Genomic DNA, 23,168 nt, shown 5'->3' on the forward strand with positions numbered 1-23,168 from the left:
GCTTGACTTGCTGTCAGTATCCCTTGGATAGTGTTTAAGACTACTACTCTATAATCTAAAAGAGCAGTATTTTCTCTGTATTTCCAGCAAGCAAGGTTGAACATGACTACACACCAGGAACAACAGATTCCACTGTGGGCCATGCCAAATAACTCACCAGAGTACAGGGTTTCAACCAGCAGATGTGCCTGCTGTTCTGTACAATTGGCCACATAGGGGTTTTTTTGACTTATGGGTCTTAAAATTTAAGGTTTTCAAGCCTATTAACCAAGCAGGGGGGGAAAAAAAAAAAAATCAACATTTTTATATTCTGAATTCCGAAAAACTGAGTAGTCTCAAAACACACATCAACATTTCTTAATTCAGTATTTTCAACGTTCACTGGATGCTTCTTTTTAGATACACTCGAACAACAACATTAACCAGCCTTGGCACGTAGTCTCACTGCTGCAGGCTTCTAAGGAGGGCAGGCCAGTAACACTGAGCAATACTCAGTGACTGGATACGCTTCATGGAACAAAGCTGCTCAGATAACTGCTCATTTCTTGTGTGCTAAGAAAATCCTCATCAATCAGTGACAATCTCTGTCAATGCGTCTGCAAGGAGAAGTTATTTTACCGTTATGCCGAGTTTGTCACCAATGCTGGTAACATCTAATGAAAATCTGGACAGCTCCTTCCCCTGCCAAATGGCATTCTTGTAAACAAGATGCCATACTGCTCAAAAAAGTTATTTATTAATGAAAAACATACCACAAAGGTCTACAGACAGCATCGCAGCACTTATTCCAGGGAATTAAAACAAATAAACTTAAACTATCAGGTAGTTTTGAGAAAAGCTGCCTAGAGTGAAATTGATTAAAAAGACAAGGAGAGAAATGAGGAAAAATTAAGTCCTTATTATGAATCATGCCTAGCTCTGTGGCAAACATAGCTGGAAAGGGGACAGGCCTTCGTGCTGATTTTTTTGGCTCTTCCCATAATACTAGCTGTATTTTCCTAAACTTTACAGTAACAGAAACACACCTATAGTCCACAACACAGAGATTTTAAATTCCTTGTTAATGGTCTGATGCTTTTTTCTCCCTCAGTGAAAGCATTTAGAGAAGGATCATCAGCTGACTCAAGTCGAACTGTTAGAAGCCAACAGAACTGCACTGATTTATATTCCAAGCAGCTCAAACCCCCAAAGCTTAACTGTCCTACTGCTCAGTTGACAAAGTTGGGAAACAAAAGCCTACTGCAAGTCTTTTGGATTCCAATCCTTTTTTGTAAAACATATTATTAGTGAGGCTTATTTTTCTGAGATATACCAGTGAAAGGAAGTTTCATCTGCTATTGTACATTCCTTTCCCGTAATTTTTTCAATTCCTACATTCAACAACAATGAGATCTGATAATTTTTAACAGTATTTTAAGTTCATTTAAAAAACTCTATCATAACTGGCAATGTTCATTTGCATACATTAAAAGACTTTTTTTTTTTTTGCCACTGTGGTGTATTAATCACTGACAAAATAGGTTTAAAAGTGGGGATGAAAAGGGGAAAATAATTACCTGTCAGTACAGAGATCTAGACACATGTGCAGTTCACAGACCATAATTTTATTCAAGGCTACAAAAGCTTTTTCTCCTCATCACAGAGGCAGCCTTAAACTCTTCTGCTCCTAGCTAGCACAAGAGAGAGGATTCATTTAAACTAACACAGGTTAAGAAAGGTTTCGGAAAACCTCTTAAAGCCACACTCTCTTCCACCACAAAACAGCTCTGAAGTGGCTCAGGCAGATGAGCCCAAAGAACAGACGGTCTGGAAGTCACATGTCCTCAGCTTAAAGGAAATTTAGTTCTTATCCTGGACCGTGTTCTCATTTAGTGAGGAGAAGTCTGACAAGTAGAAAAAAGCAGAGCAGGAACAAACATAAATGGAGCCTCTTGTGAATGGCTGCAGTGTACTGTGTGAAATAAATAAAGGAGAGGCTCCAGAGGAGTCATCTGGCTGTAAACTAAGCAACTCTTCGCTGACCTCACTAGTTAATGATTGCATGGTATAGTTTCATCCATTCATTCAAGCAGTAAGAAAGAAATATGTAACTAACCTGTTAATATCCCCAAGTGTTGTGCACTGAACCCTGAAACAAAGACTCCCAAAGTAGATATCCACTCAACCAAGACGGAAGGTGTTTAATTAAAAGCTGATCTTGAAATTAGGGAGGTGTGAATTACTTGGTGAGTTACTGGAGATCATGTTGTTACTAATCTCACAAGCCAATGCTTGTGAGGTGGCCAATGCTCAGAGAGGCTCAAGCATCTGAAAGTCATGAAGGACCCACAGCTCAGGTTCATTAGAGTGGGAGGCTGTAAAATTGCCCTGTCCCCACTGGATCCTTCACAAGCAGTAGCTGACACTTTCCCCCTTGGACCCCACCCCTGCACAAAATTTTCCAGGAGCTAATTTAAGTGGAACAATCAGTCTGGAGAATGGCATTTAAGCACTGTGCAGTGCCAAGGTCATGCAAGTCACAGGTGAGACAAACTGCAGTGTGATGGGAACTTCCACCTGATGCTTGCCATGATCACCATCAAAACCACTTCTGCACCTCCAGCAATTTTACAGAAAGAAGAGAAAATACTCCATAAAAGAGATTCTTTTCTGTCATTAATATCCCCTACTTCTTAAGAGCTGTAGAGGAGTTTAAGGAGGGAAATCCCCATCAGTGGTCCTTCAAACCTGGAGAGGCACCACTGTGGCTTTCTTTTGCTGAGGGCTGGGAGGAAAGTGTGTTGCAGTGCCTGAGGCTATTTGTGTCTGATGTGCTTTAAAAAAAAAAAAAAAAAAGCAAAATTAGATAAGAGGTGCTTGGTAGAGAAGTAGAATAGCAAAGAGAAACTACTGCTTCTGCCCATGCTGACAACCCTGAGTTTTGCCTTGCCTTGCCCTCCAGCCTTCACTGCTGGGAATAATGAAAATCTGGTGGTGACAGAATAAATTGCTACAACCCAGAGAACAGTGGAAGAAGCTCTTTGTCCTTGTAGCTCATCTAGCCTCACTACAGGTTCCCTGCTCAAGGCCATTTGAATCACTGCATTGTTCACAACTCTCCTTCTGAAACTGCAACTCTTTTCCAGTTTGGACTAGTTCAGCCTCCTTGCTACCATCCAGTGATAAGCATTTTGCATAACCTCAGACAACTGAGGATACACTTCAATTTGCCTCTCAATTTGAAACTGAAGTGATGGCAATAAGAAACTGTTTGTGAAGAGCAGTCTAAATGGCTTACAGCAACATCCCGCAGGTTGGAAGAATTGGCTGATAGCAGTTATTGCCTCCTTCATGATACAAGCACTGAATCACTCTCCTACTCTGCCTTTGAAATCCAAAACTAGCAAGTATAAAGCTCAAGCAGCTCCTCCCTAGTTCTGTCTGAGGCCCTTGATCTCACTGATTCCATTCCAAATGGGTCATGTTAATGCTGCTCTTACATGATGATTTTAGCACCTGTCCCCAAAGACTCCTTATTAAAAGCGATTCAACCAAGAGAAAGAAATTTCATCCTCCTAAATTAATTTTCTTTTTCTTTCTTATAAATTAAAAAGGCAATCAGAAATGATTACTCTGAATATAAGCTCAGAGAAAGCAGTCTTTAGCAAATTACACTTTAGGCTAATTTTATGGTCGTAGGTATGACAGTGCATTGCATCTCAACAGTTTTAAAGTTGTCATCAAGGCCAGAGACAAAGGCCTTCCCCCTCAGAGCAAGATACACCTAGTGCAAGAGGCAGGTTTGCATCACTTTCCGAGACACTGCAACCCAAGAAGTCCACTCAAAATACATGAGGCAACTGCTGAATAGTAAAAACCATTATTGTTCTTCCCACCACCGGGAAAAAACATAAATCTGCATAAATTAGCCACAGACTGGAAGTTTACTCTAACAGAGAGATGAAAAGAAGTTCTGGATCATTTGTAAATAATGAGGTTATAGCCCAAACTTCACAATGCCTGCAACTGAGTGTCATCCCCCAGAGCAGCCGGGCATCTGTGACTGATACTTAATCAGTTTCTATGATTTCTCAAAATTGGGGAAGAGTTAATCTTCTATGGTTAAAAGCACCACTACATTCATGACACATATTCATCCAGCAAGTCTGCAGAGCTGAACAATTACACAAAAGACTTCCTTGGAAGGAAAACTATCTGGACAAACTTCCAACTCCCCAACATCACAGATAGAGATATCCTGCCATACTGATGTTAAAGTCTTCTGGGGAGCAAAACAGGGGATGCCTTCATTAATAATCAAGCTCGAATTAACCACATCTGTACAGAGGGACACTCGACTAATAGATGATTAGGCAAAAGTGCTTACAGGTGTTGACCTAATGCCGTGAACACAACACTAATGGCACAGCACAGACACGCACAGCTCTCCTTAGAGGATTGCAAATCCCTAATTAACGAGAGTTCACACACTGGATAGAAACTCCTTTTGGATCGCGGAATTTTAATTGGGTTTTTTCTAGAGCTTGCTCTGTATCTTGCAACCCTACCATAAAGAGAGCTGCTCTCTTTCTTTACTAGGTTACAGACATGTTTTTCCAACCTCAAGCAGCCAAATTTACCTGGAGAGATGACTCATTAGGTCAGGGAGATGAGTTACACAGGCAATGGCAACACTTTCTGGTATGAGTCAGGGAGAAGAAAATGCTTTACCGTATGGTCTGTAAGAGGAGGCAGCACAATCAGCTTCTCCATGGTATTCATTACCACCCTCCAGAGCTCTTTCAGCACCCGCTTCAACACTGTCTTTTCACACACTGTTGCAAACAGAGTCAGGCTGCAGGGAGAGAGCAGGAACTGAGTAAGTTCAAAGAGTGCAATATGAAATGACAGAGGAGATGTATACGAAAGAACCAGTGCCTTATCCAAAGTTATAATGATTGCTTTAAGGGTCTCCCTTTTTCACAAAGTATAGCCTTTGCTCAACCTTGGAGTTCTAGCACTAGATACAATGGCCAAAATGGATTATTGATATTTCTGAACTCAATGATTTCTGTTTCTTGACCTGGGGATTACAGAAGGTATCATCTGGTAATAGGTGGTTGGGAATAGTATATATAATCCAAATAAGAGCAGGTACCATCAAACAGGTTTCCCTTAAAAAGATGTATCAGGTTTATAGAGAATACAGGAAAAAATTATAAATACAGAATAATAAGTTTTAACTTCAAACTGTTATTATAAGGATATATGTTGAAAGACACACTTGCAACAAACATGAGTAGAGCCCTTCCCAAATCTTCGTTTGCGAAGCCTAGCCATGATGATGGTGATCTTGAAAGCCTTAAATTAATACTTCCCAGAGTGTTATGCAGAAATTCCTGTACAGCTTCTGATAGCTGCTCAAGTCTCCAAATCTTTAACCTCTACAACTCCTCTGAAGCATTACTTGGACTCCTCCACATTTTGTTATGATTGCATTCAACACCAATCAACTGCCATATGTTTGTCTGCTCTAACGTAAAGAAGTTCTGCTTTATCTCCCTAGTTTTTCTCCCTTTATTATTGTACAGGCTATCAAAAAGGCCACAAAGCACTAGAATTTCCTTCGCTAGACTTCGGCATTTACTGATCACACTAAGAGAGCTACAGACCAGGAACTCTGTGGCCAGTAGCAGGGCACAGGTGACAGCTGGCTCTTCTACAGTGTGTAACATCTTCTCCAAATTTCCCTTCTTCCCACAGCTGGTTAGACAGTAAATGAACAAAAACAAACAGGGACAAGACTGATGAGGGGGGGATGCAGTGAGCATCAAAAAATACTCTCCTTCTGTAAAGGAGGAAAGAAAATAATCCAGGCTTGGATTATCATAATTAAAATTACTTGCTCCACAGCTGGATGACAAGCTTGAGGAATAACAAGTTCCCAGCGGCACAAAGGAGTCTGGTTTCTCAGGATTCATGAAGGCATGCATGGAAAATGCTTAAATGAGAAAGCTCCTAGATGTAATGACTGCTGCAGAAAGTCACTTAGCACACAGTGACCCAAAGCAAAGATGGGATAATCAACACTAAGAGCAACCAAACCCCCTATATTTTAAACTTGCAAAGCTTCACATCTCTTGAGGCATTTATTATGAAAACTGATGGCCACTCCTTTCAAAATAAAGAACTACTGTGCATCAGCAAGAGATTTAATTTCTACAGTGATTAAAAACTATTTCTCTTTGTAATTCAAGGCTTGGCTGACAAAAATTATGTCCAGTCAGCCCCATTTAGCTGTCCTTGCACAGCTGAATCATGCTGCATGGTATTAATGGCAACAGTTAATGAAAGCAATGGCTCAAGCTTATCCAATCAGATAGTTTAGAAGCTTATTTGCTAGTCAGAACAGAACCGGTATGACCAGAACACACATGCTTAACACAACTGGGATACTGAGTAGTACGTGTACCAAGTATGTAAGCACTATTTTCAATTTGTTTGCTAATTGGCTACAGTACAATTCCTATAGGAAAAAAAAGCATAGTTACATAATTTAGAATTTCAGACTTTTCCACTATCTGATCAGTAGTGTGTTTTGCTGATTGTTTTAATTGCCAGAGGTAGAAAAAAGAATTGACAATGTGCTCTGGCACGGAATGAGGGCTGAAGAGGCTATCCATGGCTTGTGAGAAGCAGACATGGGAAGAAAAGCTATTAATTCTTCTTGAAAATTTGGAGACCAGACACCTCAAGAACAATACAAGAATACAGAGCTATTTTCCTCTCTGCTCCATTCCTGTTCCAATCCAATGAACTGTATGTGTAGCATATGTTTGAACACTCCCTTACTTTCCATCCAGGAAATCCATCAATGGCCTCAGGACATTATCTGCATCTTGTGCAACTGTGTTTCTGGCATTAGCAGCAGAATTTGCTGTCCCTTTCACCTGACAGAGGATATCAGACATTTGCTTGACGCACTCATCAATACGAGTCTGAAAGCTGAACAGATAGGAGAGAGGCAAAAACAAGATTATCAGTGGCAGAGATACAAGGTAAAATATTGCAAGTTCATAAACCATGCACTCAGTTACTCTTCCTTTATGAGACTTGCTGCTCTTTCTTTACTGCATTTATTACCAAGGGGCATGTTCTCCAGTTCCGTATGCCCACCACCCACACACAGCTGATCACCTCTGAATACGAGACACAATCACATTTGAGAAGAGTTTGTTCATTCATCTTGCAGAAGGAAATTACCCTCTCCTGATTTCAAGAAACACTGTTATTCTTAGCTCAAAGCACCCTGCTGTATCCTTGCTTTCTCCATTTTTCTGCAATGACACAATGCATGCACAACTCTGAGCACCCAGGAGTCCATCAGCAGAAATCTGGTTATGACCCATCACAGGCTAAGTATTTAAAATAACAGAGACAGCTTGAAGGCAGGCACCAACTTAAACCAGTTCACTGCCATACAGTCCATGCCAAGTGTCATACTGGGATGTGGGGCTCAGCTGTGCAATGAGCAGTGTCCCTGTAATGAAGTGACACACAAGGCATTAAAGCACAATTACTTTTCCATCTCTTCCTGCTAAGAGGAGGTTCAAAATTAAATAATGCAATGATTAAAAATTATGAATAGATCAGCAGAGCTGACAACAAATCAATTCAGCAAATAAAGAAAAAAGGCTCTGACATTTAAAAGAACAGTTAGTAACAACAGGCACTACAAGTGACATTTAACTATCCACTAATGGCACAGGGGCTTGAAACCAGGAAGATAAGCCAGTGTTAGGAGCTAGGGTAAAGTTTTAAGAGCAGGGACACTAATCTGGAAGTCAGCTTTACATCTGCATAAACGACCTGAACTTCTGGTGTGTGAGCCACCCAGGACACCCGTGGGTTGGGTGCTACTGTACAACTGCTCTGCCCCGTGGCTCTCACCTTCCTTCTCCATCTGGTCACCTTTACTGCACTGCCACCTCCAGCCTCTCAGTCCCTTCTGCTCACTTCTAGCCTGCCTCTCACTGGAACAATTCCAGAGCTTTCCTTCCGTGAAGCCTCCCTCCTTCCCCATTTCTAGCAGAAAGAGGTTTGCAGCAGTCAGTTGTGGCTACACTGTCAGCTTAACCAGAGACTTAAATCACATCAAATGAAAGAGCATAAAAAAATTTCCTGTACTGCTGACAGTTCCTGTTCTGCCACAGGCTAATCCCACCCCACAGTTCTCCCAAATACTGCATCAGCTGCAGGGCCCCACTTCAAGATGCTTTAAACCTCCCAGCCAGGGATAAAAAATAACAATGCCTTAAAAGATAAAAAATGAGCTAAAACTGTTACCAATTCTATGAAAAATAATAAATCAGTTACTGTGGCAACAGGTTCACCTGAAAGTGAAGCTTGTGTAGATGTACAGCTTGACAGGAGTCCTTGGCAGCAGCAAGCTAACAAATGACCTCACCTATGCTGTCTGACAGGGCCCGATGCTCGCTAATTCCTGCAGGAATTCCCTTCTTCAATCCTTCAGCCTCCAGGGACAGTACAACAGCTAACCTTGCATGAATATAAACCCCTCCAAGACTCCTGTTCTCTATGATATCTCTTAAAGCAGAAAGTACTTCTGTGTCCAGACAAAATCCTCTCTCAGCTCAAAGGTGGTGAGGTTCCCTTGACATGTGCTGCCTTCTCAGCAAATGCAATTATATCACACAGATGAAGAGGAGTTCAGATCTGCAGCATCAGGTGTTCACAGTGTTGTAGGAGCAACTGCTTACAGACTCTGCACAGAATATTGCAGATATCTCTCTTATCTTCTAAGTTTACATCCTTTAGAAGATTCTGCTTATACAGTAAAACTGCAGCTCTGCTTTTCACTCCCTGCTACTGCTAAGGAATGAACAAAGCATCTGAGCCATCTGATTGGCTAAATCTCCTCCTGGCTCATCTCTCTAAAACACTTCCCAGTAACTATGCTGATACTGGAAATCTCTTTAAATCATATTTGCAAATATTAAGATTGTACCTTAATTGTTTTGTAGCAGCAACACCATGGAGGCAATACTCAGATTAAAAAAAAAAAAAAATCACCCTCCTAATTATGATTTCTCACTCGCCCTCCATCTAGTTATGAACCTTATTGATTCAATTCAGTTACAGTTTGAGTCTCCCCATTTCTTGGTACAGCATCCATTACTGGCATCGGGAACTCCTCACTTATCTCCCTGCTTAGCTCTCTGTGCTGAAATCCAAACAGTCATTGACAAATCCCACTATGATTTTTTAGTCATAAATACTGCAAATCTGTAGAACCCAGGAGGCCAAGTTCGTACAATTTGTTTTGCCTTGCCCATATCCAAGCTACACTATGGTTTATGCCTGCATTAATCCTGTTATGGAGCACAATATGAAATGAATGGGGTTTGTAATGAGAAGTGGTTGTTTCTGAAGATCAGTTAGGAGTTCTGCATTTTTAGATTTTCCTTAATTGACATCTTTTATGGTTCACTACAAAATTATTATAAAGCTGAGCACACTTTTATCCTCAGGTAAATGGTAACATGATTTGTAATAAAACTTAATTGCTATCAATTACTCTGGCAATATTTTAGAGAGCTCCTCTCCTTGAAACATTAGAAAACACCATTTGCTGCAGCATTAGAACAAGTCAATCTCAAATTCCAGACCTGTTTCCTTCTTATCCCAATATTCATTTAACAATCAGAAATCAGTCAGCTGTTTCATACATTTAGAGTAGAACGTTTAAACATGAATGTTATTTCATAAATGCTAAGCTGGAAACTGCTTTCTGAGCAGTAAAGGAGCAGGCAATTCTGTTACTGACAAGCACTACTTACAGAAAAAAATAAAAATAAAAAAAAATCACTCTATGTGAGTCAAATACATTTCACAGTTGAGAGATCTCCATGTTACATTTTCCAAGCAGAGTAATACAGAAGAGAAAGACTTTAAAAATATTTCTCACTTCTTTAGATGGTCTCACTATTTGAAAGGCAATGAATTTAGGACAAAAAGAAAAATATAATGCAGTTCACAGGAGTTTCTCTTCTCTTCTTAACCTGACTGAATGAGATTGGACAAAAGAAAGGAATGCTTCAAGGACAAGGACCTCGTAATACTCACCTGTTACCAAACACTGCACTCAGCTCATCCAAAACATTGTTCAGCTTCACCTGGAGCTCTTTGAGATGGTCACTTGCTTCTGCATCCAACTGTAGATAAAAAAGAGCATTTAGTTTGAACCCAGAGGGCAGTCTGCTGTCCTTTGCAGTGCTTCTCTTCACTGTTGAGGCTATACTTAATAAGCAGGTGAACTATCCCCACTGGAATCTGCCAGCTAGGATGCTTTCCTCCACTGCCTACTGCTGCTACAGAAGCTGTAAAATTATCAACAGATATTTGCCTAAAAAGCAGCAAGTGATTTCCCCAGGCTCCAATACCCTTCAATGCCCTTCCTGAGGTTTGTAAAGTTGAGAAATAAAGTGCATGTGAACTCCCTGTGGCCAAGAGTGTAACTAGGCAGAGAAATCAAGTACTGTGCAGTATCTTCAGCTCATGGGTCATTTCACCCCTCTAAGTTTAGAATGAGACAGGGCTTTTCACACTGGTTTCTATTTACTTGTGTATGATCTTGAAAGAAGCTGTTTCACCTTCCACCCTGCTGCCAAGTATTCCAGCTGAAGACTGACCCAGCCTCTGCTCTCAGAAGGTTGGACCCCAGAGATTTTGAAAATCTGGCCACAATATAATGGCAGCAGCTGTTGTGCACTCATCGCTTTTGGAAAGCATCTCAGCTTTAGGTATTGAGCAAATGTATCTCTGCTCTCACATGGAGCCAGACAGCTTTTTGTATGCAAGTGCTCAAAGAAGACTTCAGAAAACAAAAACAAAAATAAAGTGCCCCAAGCACTACATGAATGCTGTCGACACCTTGGCAGGTTCTGTAAGAAAGTACTTCCTCCATTATTATCAGCACAAAGCCACCTGTTTTTACATGGAACAGTGCCCTGTATTCCAGCTGTAGTCATCCCTCCAGCATCAAAAGAACCACTTCTAAGCAACCTACCTGTGTGTACACCTAACAACAAATGATGAATGCTTTGGGATCACTTGCTCTGAAAAAGTAACTTGTAAAACAGATTTGCCTTTGTATGCAGGCAGGCAAGATGTTTGTAAAATAAAAAAGCTCACAGAAATGTTTGTATTTGGCATTCAGAACTTCAGCTCTTACCCCTTAGGCAGAGCATCTATTTACAGATGTAATGAGCCAGGTACCAGTACAGTGGTATAAATCAGTTTAGATTTTTACAGCATATCCATCTATACAGGATTTGCACACAATGGGAGTTCCCATTTCTAAATTCAGTGCCAAAGCCCTTTTCATGTTCCTCAGCATCTGTCAGAGAAAGCCAAGCCTTAGGGGATTTGGAATCTGATCTGTTCACTTTCCTGTTGTAAGCTGGCATGGAAAATTGACTCTATTACGCATTTGAACCTGTGCTAATGAAACTCCTGGATCAGAATTTTAAAAGTAATTAAACTAAGAACCAACGACCAAGCAAATGATGATTACTTAGGCCTTATAATTTTAAGCATTGCTACCTCTGATTATTTTTCCTTTATTAAAGTGATTTGGTTTTCCTATTATCTTTCTAACACCCTTGCTCTGTGACGGCAGAAGGAAGCTAATGTCATGCCAATCAGTATTCATTCTAGCCAAGCTTGTAGGTAACAAAACAAAAACAGCATCTGGTGGTGGTGGCTTCTCTTGCCCCTACATTAATCCTTCCCTCCCACGGCCCAAAGGCACAATGAGTCACAAGCTGTCTGATTTGCTATCTACAATTAATGGCATAGAACTGCCCCCTGATTTTGGCCATTTCTGACAGACTTGAGGTAGAACCAGTTCAAGACTCATCAAAACATTCCAACTAACTGCTTTTCCAGTTGGAAAAAAAAAAAAAGCCAGAAGAATTTGGCACAAGACACCTGTTCTTCACAATTTACTTCTTATAAGCTACCAGATGCACAGTCTAGAGGATGTCTGAGGTCAGGATGAACAGCTTATTGCCCTGGTTCATGATTTATTTTCCTGTGAGGTGGCATGGAGTTATCTAAGTTTCCCCTTGCTATTGTACTCGTTGACTGCAAACTGATCTTCCTCAGAGCAGAAAACACCCGGTTGCTATCCCAGTACTGCGAGAAGAGACAGCTGGAACAATGCTTTGCCAAGGGGATGAGCTCCATTATCTGTGGTAAGGAACTCTCATTCCTCCAAAACATCAGCTCACAGCTCTCTGCATCTGGCAAGACAGCTGCCCAGATTTAACTTAAAGGTGCCCAGCCTCACCCTCAGGAAGCCAAACCCTGGTGGGTAAGCATTCTGGTTCAGTATCCACCAAGTCCCCTGCCATCCTAGAAAAGCTGTTGTCCTCTGAGCAACTGCTACTGTGGAGAAGGAGTCCACATAATACACATTACATAAATGCTTAGGCTGTGGAATGCTTTGGCTTTAGGAATCAAATTTCAGGGAATTACCTGAGGGTGATTTAAGTCCATTAGGAAGGGGCTGGTAGGTATATACTACTGTTTCACAAACATAAATTACATGTTAGCTACAAAGTAGTGTAGCATGTGGTATAACTGCAAACTATTCTTTGCCAATGTGGTGAAGCACTGATAACAGTGCTCAAATGAACCAGCACTGGTATTGCTGCTGCTGCTCAGCAATGAATTCTAAGCATATCAGCTATCACTGATAGCAGGAATTGCTACTTGGACTGCATGATAAATCTGGCTGGTAAAGCAGAAAGCAGTATTAGGCAGCTGGGTCACTGCCACATGTCACATCCACACCATTTTTGTGGGAAGCTGGAGCTGAGCAGGCTTATGATCTCCTTTCTGTGGGTGTATCAGAGATAATTCAGAGGAAGAATGAAAAGTTCCTTGTGCAAAAAAAGGGACAGTACCCACAGTGAGGTGGCTTTTGATCTCTGAGCCAGTGTTTCAACTCCAGTCAAATCTGTGTATTTGAGACTAAATGTATGACACTGAAAACTGAGGTTCAAAGAAAGAAAAGCTAACCCTGTACTTAAATTTCAGGGAGGAAATCAGGGCTCTGTTAATTTTCTGCAAAGATTTGGGACTTGGTACTTCAGAGAACCTGGGCCCCAAAGTCTCATCCAAGCCCATTTAGGGCTGAAACCTCAGTTCATCTGAGTGGTGGCATTTACAGCACGGGGTTATCAATTTGAATTTAGGTTGATCTCCTGCTTCTCTCATGCATGAAACAGAAGCCTTGAGTCTAAGAATTTGCTGTGATGGGCTTCCAAGTTTTCCAAGAGGTGCCATTAGTTCTTTGGTTTCTACAGTCACTGGTGAAGTGCGAGTGACCAGAACTGAAAGGCTTCTTGGTAGCTGGTGTACGTGGACAGACACGGCTCTTGCCTTCTCAAAGGCTGAAGATGTTAATCAATTCACACTGTGAAATCATCGGGTCTGACCTGACCTATCAGCAGGTAAAGAATTACGCCCTGCTACCTTATTTTAGCTTTATGCAAGTTATGGAGTACATCTGACTCTGGTTTGAAGCTGCTGATTTTTGCTCTGCCTCCCTCCACCAGCCCCTGGGAGCTCCACTCTGCAGAGGTAACTGTGAGGCAGGGAGCTCACCAGGTCCAACCCTCTTTTAGGGACCTGCACTGAATCCAAACAACAGCTGCCAACTTCCCAAATACTAGGGTGGCCTTAGCTATGGCATGTGGGAAGCTAAAGAGGAGCAAAGAGTGGATACTGCAAATCCTCTGAGAACACTGCTATTAAATCTTGGCTGTTTCTAAGCCATCCTGCAATTTGTTATTCAGGTGGTTAACTTAGGATTTAAAATGTGGGCTAACTCTGGCTAAGCATTAAGAGGAGAGTTTCCTGAAGCTTTAATTGTGCAGATTAGCTTGAAACCGAAGGCATGAAAATTGTGTGATGACAATATGTGGCTACTCAGCAGCTAATTCCTTGGGTTTCCCAGGCAGTGCTTGTCTCTGATACTCACCTCACATGCTTGACTTTGGGGAAAAAAGGCGTTTTAAAATGTTTTAAACTAGTCTTTCACAGTACATCTAGACTCCAGCAGTATGCAATGCAGTACCACGTCTTTTAATTTCAGTGGCATGAGTTCATTACTCATGAAAAGCTAAGCAAAATAATGGACTGCAGGCTGAACTCTGCTGGAAAACTGCAGAGGTGGGTTGAAAATGCAGGACACATTAGGTTTTATTAGATAATGTATGAATAATTAAATAAATGGGCCAAGTTCAGGCAAACACTAGCACTGAATATATGTAGCCCACTTTAGCACAGAGCTAAATTATTATCTCCATTCTGTGGGTGTACTGGAGATGATTCAGATGAATCAAAGGTTTCAAAAGATGTTCATGTATCCAGTTTTTGTCCAGGACTCACCCCCCAATTCCACTGTTCATTATGCTTTTAATGCTATCTGCCACTCCATAAACACTGCCTTTCCAAAACATGCTTTAGGGATGTCTGAGAATGCTCCTGAGTCATGGTGACACTGTCTTGATCCCATGAGATCAACACAGTGCAAAAGGGAAATGCAAGTATTAATTATAATTCCCCAAAATAATTTAAGATACTTTTCTCTGTGTATGCACATATGTATGTGTGTGCGTAAATATATTTGCTTTGAGTTCTCAAGCACAGACCCAAGAGAATCCCTCCACACAGAGCTCTCTAAAGCTTTGCTGTTGTCCTTATTGTTTCTGACTAATAATGTTCACAGATCACATGATGTCAACACATTAAACCAGAGATGTTGGGCAATTTTCCCCCTGTTTTGTACCCTCTGAGCACTACAGTTGAAAAAAGAATAAGAGAAGTGAAAAGGTACCATAGCCATTGGGGGCAGGGGGTGGAGAAGGGAGTAAATAAATAGTACTGGGCACTTCTGTTCCATGTTATGCCACTACACTGCAGGGTGAGTATGAATGAGCCCTGTCCCTTCATTTCCCTTGCTGCAAAAGGGAGTAAGCTATATGGATTTCTGTTAGTGTGGGTTGTGGACCCACTGGAAAAGAGCACTAGGTAGCAGCAATCTTTCAAAGCTTTCCAGAGTTGTGCAGTGCTACAGCTGCAGCTGGAGATGGATCTGCAAACTGGAAGCAGATGAAGCCACACATAAACTGAAACCAGTCCCCCAGGTCTAGCTGCATGGTACACCTGGCATATCTGCCAGAGCAACAATGGAATATTTGGTACCTAGCTCTCAAAAACACTTTTGAGAACACAGAAAGTTGAACAGTTCAAGATCAGGACATACAACTATGCTACTTTCTTACTCCCCCAAGAAAGCAGATCCTTTTTGGATAGAGTAGTCAGGATAATGCTTAGTTTTGTGCAAGCTACTGTGTGAGGTATAGATGAATATAAAAGAGATCTGCCATAGCAAGTAAAAACTGTCCTTTCTGAAGGAGGATAAAACCCACAGATACATTTTCCATAAAGTTCTGTTTTCAAAGCTATTGTCTCACCAATTGTTACCCAGTAGTCAGGTTCAATCTGCATCAGAAAGACTACTCCAACTAGGACAAGCCCTTGTTTACTCCAGCAAAACAGAGAACCAGCAGGTTTCAAGTCAAGAAGCAAATGTTCCACACAGTCACCAAGCGGGAAACCCCTGGGGACAGCAAATAATGCAGGCACCTAACACAACACGATTTATTTCTGGTGATCAGCAGCAGCCCCATGAAGGGCAATAAGCGTCATCTGAGAAGAAAAGAAAAAATCACTTCCAAAAACCAGCTTCCTAGCATGTTTGTCACATTTCTTCCTGTGTATTTTATTGCTCATTGTCTGGATTTCTCTCCCCGCTTTTTTCTTTCGATTTCACAGCACAGGGGAAATAGTGGATTCATTACCTCTGTTTTACTTTACTTACATCTCCCGAGAAAGGTTTTAAAGGACAGAATGCAGAGAGGAAGTCTAGAAAAAGTAGCCAACAGTTTCAAGAAGCACATGTTATTCTCCACTTATTTAATACAGTATCAGGGAATATTTTCAATTTGAACTATAGGAAAACCCTACTTAATGGCTACCACTACAGAAAATAGCATCTAATTGCTTCCTTAAGGGAAATTAAATGCACAGGCATTAAAATTTTATAAGCCACTTCACAAACATTTCATCACAAGTTTATTTTTTTTTCCAAAAATGAGCATTTAGCTACTGCTGCTATTACAGCTGGGACCATATAATGCTGGTTCTTGATGTAGGGCTCAGAAATTAGTATTGTTGAGGTGACATGTGAAAGAATGACAGCAGTTTTCCTTGCCTCATGGGGCAAATCTACTTGTTGAGATTTTTGCCACTTCATAGAATTCTGCCACTGAGCACAAGAAAGATTTGGAAAAGCAATACAGGCAAAAACTAAGCTGTCCATCAGCAAAGCTGACTCTCCTCTTGGCATACAGGTCATAGCACAGGCTCTATCACAATACAACCAAAGTAAATGCACTTGAAAATAATTTTTTCCTAACATCAGCATCAGCAGGCTTTTCTTCATCTTCCTGAATCTTGAAAAGCAGTGAAAAAAGAAGAGAAAAAAAAGATACACAGATTATATGAGAACAGAAATAGTGATCTGGGGGAATAAAACATTATTTCTGTAAAAATTAACATCTCATAAAAAATAGATACATCTGAGTATCCCTCAAAACATGAGTACAGAACTCTTATTTGCAAGTCTCTAATGTACTAGATTTTGAACATCTCATGCTAAAGGTACTGTGCCACAATTGTATGCCATATAAAATGATTCAACTGTCAACAGTTCTCAGACTTCTCTGTCTTCAGAGTTGAGAAACCACCAGCCATGTCCACATCCAGCTCACATGAGCATGACATGCAACCTTCTCTTTCCTTCTCCATGCTATTCTGTGCTTCAAAATATTTGCTCCTGCTTTTTATGACAGATGTAGTTGAAAAGTATTTAGCTACTGCTGTCTCCTCACACTTACAGTGCCAGCTGCCACAAGGCTCTTCTCATGACTGCAGGCCTCAAGAACCATTATGATGCACATACCCTAGTAACAACAGTGCAGCAGGAATGAGCAACACAGTCCTTGAGCTCTCTTACCTCTTTACCACCCATGGCTTCAAACATCTTCTCTAGCTGCACCCGCAGCTGTTGGATGTTATTCATCAGGATGCAGGGCTGCAGGGACAAAAGCAAGTGCCTGTTACTGCTCAGGATGCCAACACATTGTCACCAGTGAGAGACCTTGTGCCTCAATACCCTTCCCCAAGTACCACCAGATCAGAGAGTCAAACAGGAGGTAGGGCATGCACAGATTTCAGCACTCAAACATTAAAAAAAAACCCAAGTCGTTTTTTCTTCAGCTTGAAATGGGATGGTCAGTTCCAGAACACCCAGACAGGAGATCTCTGCAAAGTACCAGATCAACAGAGCAATCTGTGCCCACTTGTTTTTTCAATCACCTCTGTAACACACAACTCAGGCAGTGTGGAAGTTAATTTCAAGGCGACCTGACAGCCTCCAAGCCCTGCAGATCATCTTCAGGACCTGCTTTTATTCCAGGGCCAAGCCACAATTCAATCTGCAAAAGCATATGAATGATGATAACAATACTGAAAATATTTACACCATCACTACAGCCAGGTGCAATGTGAAATTGGTTTCATCAGGACAATTATGTGATTCTCCAGAGCAAAAGAGAAGCTCAGCACAACTCACCAGTTTCTCCTTGGAACAGTAGGACTCAAAGCTCTTGGATAGTATGTCAGCATACTGCATCAGCACTTTCCCAATAGTCTGTGAAGACAAGATGTGAGCGCTGTTACTTGTCCCCTACCACTGCTGAAGAACTCCAGGAAATAAAACAAAAAAACCATTACATTGTTTTACATCCCACTAAGGCAAGATTAACATCTGGACGTTGAGGGTATTACCTTAGCAAACCTCCTATTATAATGAGCAACAATGACAGGGTCTGGGCACTCCAGCTTCTTAATGATCTCAAAGCTCTGATTGAGCTGGGTGAAGACGTCCACCACTGAGCAAGAGAACAGAGCATGCTCGGACGTTTGCTGGAACTAAAACAGAAGTACAAAGAGTCACTGTCAAGCAGAAAGATCTGAAACACACTCATTTCATGGGTGTTTCCATCATCTGTGGCATTGAAGGCAGGACAAATTTATCAAAACCTACATCTTCCTCTGAATTAGTCAAAAAAACTCTCCAAAAGGCCTAGAGATGCTAAATAGCCAGTTCAGCTGGGTTGTAAGTCCTTTACCAGTGATGACATGACAAGCACCAGGGAAGCGCTGCGTGATGCTGAGACCCTTGATGAAATGCATGGTCTGTCAGTTAATGAGGAAGGAAGGAGAGAGTAAAGAGCTCTTTTTAATTTTATTTTTTTTTTAAATTTAGGTATTGAACAGAATGTTTCCATTAGTATCACAAACTACAGTCCCTGAATAAACAAGAAAGCTCTTCTCTCCATAGGGAATACTCAGCAAATTAAGAATAAGATTGGTCTGTCAGTGGATTAAGGTCACATTCTCACTGCATGACTAAGTATATGCAAAGTGCCTCAATTTTCAATTTCAATTACCTCTTCCAAACAGAGAGAGCACCAAGCCATTGGCTGACAGATTAACAGCAGCAGAACAGACATAAATGAATGATATGTACCTTGCTATTAAAAAGCTCTCTGTGACCTGTAAAGTCCTAAAATAAATGAGTTTCCCAGTTGTCTGGCAAGCAGAAAGGGCCACATCCTCCATTTGTATGACAGCTGAATTTACAGTGTTTTATTTGGTTCTATGCACTGAATGATGTAGGACCAAGTATTTCACTCAGCGTGACCTACATACCCCATCTTTTTTATCTCTCTCCAGAGCACCATGCAGGAATTCTAAGGAAACATCTTCATTTTCATCCAGCCACTGCATCACAAATTGCTCAAACCACCTGTGGGAGGATCAGGAAAGACAGCAAGTTACAGCAGGAAATGGAGCACTCCAACTAGACTCTGACAGTGCTGCAGTTCCAGCAAGCCTTGTGAAAGCTTGCCACTGTTAGATGTCTGAACACTGCTGTCTGTGCATGTAGTCCAAGTTCCCAAATATACTTGTACCTGTTCTGAAGCACCAGTGAGCAGGGCCTGTACCATTACTTGGGCTGGACCAGCAGGACACAGCCCAGCTCAGCCTCTGAAGTCTGCTGGTCTTGAGTTGTTTTTGTCCTTCTCCCTATCTTTTCTCTTCTTGGTACCTTCCCTTTTTTCCCCCTTGAGAACCACATTTAACTTTGCATCATCTCAAAGCACTTTGTTGTTTCTTTCCCTTTCATTCAAGTGCCAGATAGCACAAGGGAGACCTCCACACCCACTATCTCTGCATGCCAAAGGGCACCTGTCCTGCTGCCCACTTGGATGTACCAGCTTTCATGTGAGAGCTGTAAACAAGTATAAAGGGAGGAAAAGAAGCACCTGTTTCCCAGGGCCCTTAAGTCACTTCATCTGGAGATACAGATATCTTCTTGGAAGACCAGAAAGAGGAATCAAGGCTGGAAGTTTTCTCCACTTTAATCCTGCTCTCCCTTTCCCTGAGGCTCCCTTAGAATACTCTCCCATTTCCACGGGCTGCTGATCTCACTGTGAAGATGCCTGAATAAGATCAACCTCTGGTGACATCTGCTAGGGCTTGCCAGCCTGTCAGCAGCTCTTCATTGTTTTCTTATGAAGAAGCACAAACTTAGTTCATATTGAGTACTGGACCAACTGCATTGGTGCAAGACCCCCAAAATAGTGAGTTCCAAGAACAAGGACAGGAAAGTTTGTCTCTGTTGTTCCCCTTCACTTTGGAGGATAAGCTAAGTGGTAGAGCAGAATTAAGAAGCTGCTGAAACAGCCATTGCTGAATCTGACACATGAGAGGTGTCTCACATGAACTGGTGTCTGGGATTACCTCTTGCACTGAAAGGCTTCTACATGATCCCACCTTGTCCAAATAGTCAAGGTGAGAGGCAGCTTCAGTGATGGGATCTTACAGCTGTTCTCTGTCCCTCTGTTCTCTGTTCTGTGGGACATATTCACACAGTATAAAAGGGGGTGGGTGTGTTTTTGTTGTCTGTGTTTAAGCAATAAGATAGCACTTACAGCCTTATTTAAATGTCTGCTAGAATTTGTTGCATGCAAGTGCCAACATAGCACAGCTGAAGCAAATCTTAATTTCAAATATTACTAAACAGCATTCACAAATAAAAGAAAAAAGTGCCCATGTGTGATTTAGTCCATACAAAAGATTATTATATGAGCTTCAGAGAGTACAGCCTCCTCTAAACAGGCAGCTGCGTTCATAGAGATTGTGCTAATTATGGGCTGAGTTTGCAAAGAACATGAAAGCATGTGCCAGACATGAGAGGGAGATCAAGAGCAAATTCACAGGCAGAGCACACTAGATAGCCTTAAATACTCTCTAAACTTTGAAATATAAAGCACATCAATGCTAATATTGGAAATTGTAACTGACACAGTGTTAAAATGCCAACAGAAACCTGTCTATGCAGCCCTATTTATTACAGACAGCAACAGTGGAATACTGTCACAGACATATGGACTTCCTGTATTCTGGAAAAATTCCTTTTGAATGGCACTTCAGGCTCCTAAAAGTCAGCATATGTTGAAGTCTGCTGCAAGTTTCTCAAGCTTTCAACATTTTCTTTTAAACTGCAATAGTGTATTTTAAACAACTAGAGCCTTAGAAGGGAACTCAGGCATTTTACAAGGAAGTAACTATGCATCTTCCACCTGTTTCACAGTTCCCAGGCTGTGAGTTGCTGACTGCTTCACATGTCACAGGTCAATGTGCAGGGAGGATTACTTGTTGGTGCCAGAAGCCACAGTTTTCACTCTGAGAAGCAGAGCAACTTCCTGATTATCATTCACCCTTAGTTATGGCACCACATTCACAAGAAAGAGCCATTTGCTGTTGAGAACAGTCACTGCCCATTTTTATGGCTACCATATGTTGATGTACAAAATCAAGTGCATAGGTATTTTACTGTCTTGCCAAATTGTCTAAACAAAGGTGGCAACAAAAAAGGTGCTGTTGGGTGGGTGGGGATGGTACATTTGCTTCCCCCTCATTAAAAAAAGCATTGCCCTCAGGAAAAGGTTTAGTATGAATGTTAAATGAATCACTAAGGGTCAGGTCAGGACATTCTGTAGGTACATTTGCAAAGCCAGCCTCAACTTTGCCCTTTATTGGCTGGCAGGAAAACACATGAGATGCAAATAATTCATAAATACTTCCAGTCCATGTGCATATTCAGGACCAAAACATACTTTGAACTGTAACACAAACCTAGAGCTATCTTAGGCCAAGTACCCCTTACAGTGGTCTACTATCAGGTCTTGGGCTGCTGAGCAAGTGAGGGGGGACTGCAAAGGCAACATATCCAGAACCATATTCAAAATTATCCAGCACAAAACCGAATAAAAATAATCTGATTTCATGCAGAAATAACTTCAAAATTTATATGGCAAATATCTTCTCCCTTGCCTGCTTCAATTATTGATCTAGACGCAAACGCTGTAATGACTCACGCACCAGCACACAAGGCAGTAGCTCACAGTGCTACTTCAGAGACATTTTGTGCTCACTGGGGTCAGCACTGACTCCAGACAGCACAGCCAACCCCTCTAAACAAGGTATGTACGGAATATGCTTCAGTCCTGCCTGCTGGGAAAGGGAGCAGCACTTTGGGACTAAATGGAAATTTACCTCTGCTGGCTGCACAACAGAGAGGTAACACAAAACACCACCATTTCAGCTTGGCCATGAGCATGGCTCCTGCAGTGTCACACTTCACAGGTGAATTCATCTTGTTCATTTGCTGTGGGTATCCGGTGAACAACCTCTGGGTCTTGGCAAGTGCTGAGGCAAGAAGGCAGGCAGGGTTCCAAAGAGTAGAAGAATAAATACTGTGTTTGATGAAGAGATCTGGGATAAGTCAACAGGATCTCAAGGAAGGAATACCTTCCCTCACCAGAGAGAGGGCAGCTACAATGCTAGCTGCATGCTAACATCAGTATTAAAACAAAACACAGAAGACTTATTTTACACATCTAAAAAGCTAGGTTAGCTGGCAGCTAAAAGCTGAAGAGAGGAAGTTTTGAAGATTCACTCCCAGATACATAGCTATTTCCGTTTCAGAAACTGCTGCTGAATTTCAGAAAATAAAGGGAGTATAAAAACTTCAGCTTCAATTCTTTCGAGCCTTCACTTTGTTCAATTATATCTCAAGGCTATCAGAAACATGGTTTCTCATAGTTTCAACATGAAAAGCGAGTTTGTGGATAACCTCTTGTCTGACAAGAAGTCAGACAACCCAACTGTTGTCTGGACAGCAGCAATTTAGTTTCACCTAAAGAGTTTACTGATGTGCAAACCTGATGTGTAGACTCCTTTGTTTAAGGAAGTTTCAAGACTGAAAGTACTAGTGATGAAGCAAATCAAAGGACAAGAGCACGTAGTTGTAATTGATATCAAGGGGATATTTTGTGACAGGTGAAGGTTATGGTTGAAATAAACATCACCTATGTGTGACAATGTGCCTATTGTTCTAAAATAAAAGAGTGAAGTAACAAAGCCATTGGCTGCAAGTGCACATGAGCACTGAAGCTCTACCACAAAGGGCAGCAAAGCAGAACAGACTGCAGAAGTCTGCAGAACAAAACTGAGCATCATTATCCCGATTACACAGGAGAAAAAGAGAGATTAAGAATGTCTGATGGCTTGCCTGAGATTGCCCAGACTCAGAGGCACAGCAAAGAGAACAAGGCTTCTGAGACTGCCATTCCAGCACCCTGTTCACTGGGTTTATGCCTCTTGCTGACCTGGTTTGTTAATCAAGGCCCACAGCCCACGACGAGCAATTATGCCAATTGCCTCATGTCTTATTAGTATGCAGCTGGCACCAGGCTTGAGGGACCGCATGCACAACAGGATGGGAGGAGAATTCAAAGTGCCAAACTGGAAACAGAGTCCAGGCACGATGTGTTTTTCAAGGGGGACAAGTGCAAAGTGCTGCATTTGGACAGAAGTGAACAGTCATGTACAGGATG

General features: G+C 41.5%; 1 protein-coding gene across 6 annotated transcripts in view; it reads right to left on the reverse strand.

Annotated features, from left to right (window-relative positions):
• The window catches only part of UNC13B (unc-13 homolog B), a 208,235-nt gene that overhangs the window by 16,860 nt on the left and 168,207 nt on the right, over window positions 1-23,168 (reverse strand). For all 6 annotated transcript variants that reach the window (XM_051804592.1, XM_051804591.1, XM_051804586.1 and 3 more), the window contains 7 exons: window positions 18,913-19,009; window positions 17,986-18,129; window positions 17,771-17,848; window positions 17,153-17,230; window positions 10,126-10,214; window positions 6,832-6,984; window positions 4,711-4,834 (listed from right to left, as the gene is read on the reverse strand). In XM_051804592.1, the coding sequence (XP_051660552.1) occupies window positions 4,711-4,834; window positions 6,832-6,984; window positions 10,126-10,214; window positions 17,153-17,230; window positions 17,771-17,848; window positions 17,986-18,129; window positions 18,913-19,009 (763 nt within the window). The remainder of the gene's footprint in view (window positions 1-4,710; window positions 4,835-6,831; window positions 6,985-10,125; window positions 10,215-17,152; window positions 17,231-17,770; window positions 17,849-17,985; window positions 18,130-18,912; window positions 19,010-23,168) is intronic.

This window comes from Manacus candei, unplaced genomic scaffold (assembly GCF_025592945.1).
Source record: "Manacus candei isolate 608988 ecotype Guabito, Panama unplaced genomic scaffold, ASM2559294v1 h1tg000061l, whole genome shotgun sequence".
NCBI lineage: Eukaryota > Metazoa > Chordata > Aves > Passeriformes > Pipridae > Manacus > Manacus candei.